General features: G+C 40.9%; 1 protein-coding gene across 2 annotated transcripts in view; it reads left to right on the forward strand.

Annotated features, from left to right (window-relative positions):
• Nucleotides 1–4246, forward strand: part of Ca-beta (Calcium channel protein beta subunit) — a 326360-nt gene that overhangs the window by 254801 nt on the left and 67313 nt on the right. For both annotated transcript variants that reach the window (XM_017609750.1, XM_017609751.1), the window contains exon 6: nucleotides 1124–1291. In XM_017609750.1, the coding sequence (XP_017465239.1) occupies nucleotides 1124–1291 (168 nt within the window). The remainder of the gene's footprint in view (nucleotides 1–1123; nucleotides 1292–4246) is intronic.

Genomic DNA, 4246 nt, shown 5'->3' on the forward strand with positions numbered 1-4246 from the left:
CGACGTTCGAGAACCTATATGCTCTATAAGTCACTGATCATGCCCGTGCTGGTATATGGCGCAGAAGCATGGACAATGACAACATCCGATGAGGCGGCTCTTGGGGTGTTTGAGAGAAAGATTTTGCGGAAGATTTACGGTCCTTTACGCGTTGGCGACGGCGAGTACCGCAGACGATGGAACGATGAGCTGTATGAGCTTTACAACGATATGGACATAGTGCAGCGAATTAAAATACAGCTGCTCCGCTGGCTTGGTCATGTCGCTCGAATGGACACCGACGCTCCAGCTCTGAAAGTATTTAACGCGGAACCCGCTGGTGGTAGCAAAGGAAGAGGGAGGCCCCCACTACGATGGAAAGATCAGGTGGAGAAGGACTTCACTTGGCGTTTCCAATTGGCTTCCGTTGGCACAGACTGGCGTGCTTTGCTGAACTCGGCCAAAATCGCTTAGGCGGTTACAGCGCCAAAAAAGAAGAAGGACAAAAACACTCATATTTCTAAATGGTTTTCTTTTTTATAAAGCAATCGCATTTCTGGGTAGTATATTTCAGGACGAATGGATAAGGATTGAGTCAAGAGCTTGTGTGAGCCAATCCAATTTTTGGCAGCCAATGTCAGTTACGCGGTTTTGCAGAATGACGATACGGGGTTTTGTACTTTAAACGACGATATGTATTTACGATAGAGTGTCGGTAGACTTCACTCCTATCGGCTGAAGTGAAAGGAAATAGGTAAATATTACGAAGGGGGAACAAAATAATATTTTGTTGCCACCAGTACTCGATAATGTATATGAAATTTTCTTTTAAATCGCCACTAAAGGGACAACATTTACTTTTTGTGTTCAAATAAGATCGCATGGCTTTATTTCTCATATGTAACATTTTTTGTTGTTGCTATATTTCACTTTCACCATGGAAGTAAAGCCATATGTACTCAAATCTCAATGTGAATTGAAATAAAGCCATGTAGCGTTATTTCCTATGGCTTTGTTGCACGGCCATAACTTATTTTGTGTTATGTTTAAAAATTGCTTAAACTAGTTTTTTAATTTCATGTATTAAAACACAATGCGGAGAAAATTTGTATCGATGTATGTTGTTAATAACGTTTCCTTTCAGGTTCTTCAACGTTTAATAAAATCTCGAGGAAAATCTCAAGCTAAGAATCTTTCAGTTCAAATGGTTGCCGCGGAAAAATTAGCCCAATGTCCATCGGAATTGTTTGATGTTATACTAGATGAAAATCAGTTAGAGGATGCTTGTGAGCATATCGCTGAGTATCTTGAGGTAATTAAATTAGTTAATTCGCAAATAAATATTTCTTATGTTCTTACGAAAATATTTTGATATAAGATGAATGTACATATGAACATAGGCGCTAACGTAAATAGCGCCCTTTTATCTTTTCCAATATTCACAATGTTTTACTTGACATATTTTTTCGTAAATTTTATATAAAAATACAGTAGATTCTACACCATAAACCATATAAGCCAAAGTTTAAAACTTTGTGCAAGAAGAAAATGGCAACACCTTCGTAAAAAAAAATCTCAAAAATCAACGGGATTCACGTGGACTTTATTATACTTATATTGAATGGTCTACAAAACCTAACGCTCGTTTCTATACAGTACAATACTTTTTTTTTATTCCGAAATTGATATTCCATAGATACACAACATCTCGGCGAGTTTTGACTATTTACCTTTCGTTTGTATAATGTTTATTAATTTTTTATTAAAGTCTAGCTAATTATATAATACCTAACACCAAAGAAATCCACATCTCAAACTTTGTAGATAAAAAAAATTTCACAACAACAAACTTTGTATTCATAATTTTTAAAAAATATTCCAAGTATGAATTTTAACATTAGAGCGCAGGGTGTGCCAAATTTGGCATATTTACATTTTTAATGTACTATACATGATTTTTGCGAGTGTGTTTTCGAAATTTCGTAACTTTTCATTATTCGTAAAATTTTTAAATGGTTACTCCCCTTATAAAATTTAACATATACATATTGTTGTGAGCTGGCAAGCCAACTAATGCAAAAATAAAACGATGCGACTACGCGCCATGACTTTAGGTTTCAAGAAGAGGTTACAAAGTAAAAAAGTTTATTTTCTTGCGGAATTTATATTCATACTCCTGTACATATTTATTTATAAGCACCTTAAGCATTTGTTGATTACACCGGCTACGGTCTTTCGCCCACCAATCGGCCAAAATTGTAATCGAATCTAGGCTGTTAAGCTTTGCGGTCCAGCATGCATAAATTTTTGATGAAAATGTTGAAGGATTGCGATAGTATTGGGTATTGTGAGAGTCTTTAATGGCGCTACTCTTGATTTCGAACATAATAGGCTGGTTCTGACTTCATCGATGTATTGCGCTCGGACATATACACATGCACCGTACGCAGCTAGGCTAGCATCACAAAATGCGTGAAGTTCTAAGTGAGAATTTGGCATTAGTACATATCGAGGGAAATGAAAATTGGATACTAATTCAAGTTCACCGCAGAAATCGGTCCAACTCTTGTGCAAATGCTGTGACAAGCTTTCGTCCCAGTGAATTCGTTCTTTCCACATGCTTTGTATGAATATTTTTGCTTGAGTTAGAACTGGAGCTATGAGTCCTAGTGGGTCGTAAAACCGAGCTATTGTTGATAATGCGACGCGTTTAGTTACCTGTCTGTGATTTCTTTTAGGTGCGAGTGAAAAAATGAAGTCATCTGATTTTGGGTCCCATACTGGTCCAAGCGCCTTTGTAATGTGCGTACCATCGCGGAACTGTAGCAACGGCTCACGGTCAAATTCAGCCACTCCATTGAGAGAAGCAGAAACGTTTGAGCACCACTTTCGAAGAATGAAATTTCCCCTGCGAAGTAGCTGTGATGTTTGGCGACGAATTTCAATCACTTGTTCCAGGGTGTCTGCACCAGTGATGAGGTCGTCGACGTAAAAATCTCGGCGGACGATATGTGCTCCAAGCGGGAAGTTTGTTTCTTCGTCTGTTGCCGGTTGATGCATAGCACGAATCGTCAAAAACGCGGCGGGCCTGGTACCATACGTAACAGTGTCCAGTGTGTATGCCTTTAATTCAGCTTTGGGGTCGCCTCGCCATAGGATGCATTGCAAGTAATAATCCGGATGCAAAATGCGGACTCAGCGGTACATCTTGCAGACATCTCCCGTTAAGGCTACCTTGAACATACGAAAACGCAAAAGTGTGTTGAAGAGTTTAGGCTGGATGGTTGGAACGAGTATCCACTGGTTAATTTTTCGGAGCCATCGAACACGACTCGCTTAAAGCATCTCCCAATATCATTTATAAAGAGAACAAACAATAGCGGTCCTAAGATACTGCCCTGAGGGACACCGGAGGTGATTCTGTTCGAGAGATATGACCTTAACCAAGAAAGAAAAGTTGAATGGATACCAATTTTTTACGCTTTAGAAAAATCAGTGTAGATAACATCTACTTGAGAACCGCTTTTGAAACATGAGATACAGAATTGGGAAAATTCCGCCAGATTGGTGGTTGTGGAACGCCGACAGAAAAAACCATGCTGATTCGGGTCGATAATTTCTTTAACAGTGAAGAATAGTTTTTCTTTCACGACTTTTTCAAAAAGCTTCGAACATGTGGTGAGTTTAGATATAGGCCTGAAGTTTCTAACGTCATTGTTGTTGTTGTGGTTGTTGTAGCGGCTACAACAACCCCGCCCAGATCGGTTGGTATCTCAGTCGTTGTCGTCAAGTTCCACTAACGGCAACCCTAGGAAGCGTGCAGCTTCTGCGGGGTTTGCCCATAGGGACAAGGCCGTTAGGGTTGTCGGGTTTTCCGGGCATGCGAAGAGATGTTTCGAGTCATGTGGGGTCTCTCCGCATGCCGGACATTCGTTCGGCACATCCTCATTCAACCTACTCAAGTAGGAGTTTAACCTGCTGCAGTAGCCGGAGCGAAGTTGTGCGAGTGTAGTGCGTGTCTCCCGAGGCAGATGAAGCTCCGTCTCGTCTATGTCCGGGGGTGGTGTGACTAGAACGGCATTCACAGGTCTAGAGTCTACATAACTCGAGACTGAGTCCCTGTGAATGCCGTTCAGGGCCTGTCTGTAAGCTGTCGGGTCCAGAGGTTGCTTAATGAACCTCTGGACTTCGTCCGTTAGTTCATATAGATGCCTCCTGACGTGCCTAGGCGAGGGCTCCTCTGCAAGCAGCTGTCTGCTTGGGTGGC

Source organism: Rhagoletis zephyria, unplaced genomic scaffold (genome assembly GCF_001687245.7).
Source record: "Rhagoletis zephyria isolate East Lansing unplaced genomic scaffold, Rhagoletis_zephyria_1.1 Rzeph_scaffold_00252, whole genome shotgun sequence".
In the NCBI taxonomy this organism is placed as follows: Eukaryota; Metazoa; Arthropoda; class Insecta; order Diptera; family Tephritidae; genus Rhagoletis; species Rhagoletis zephyria.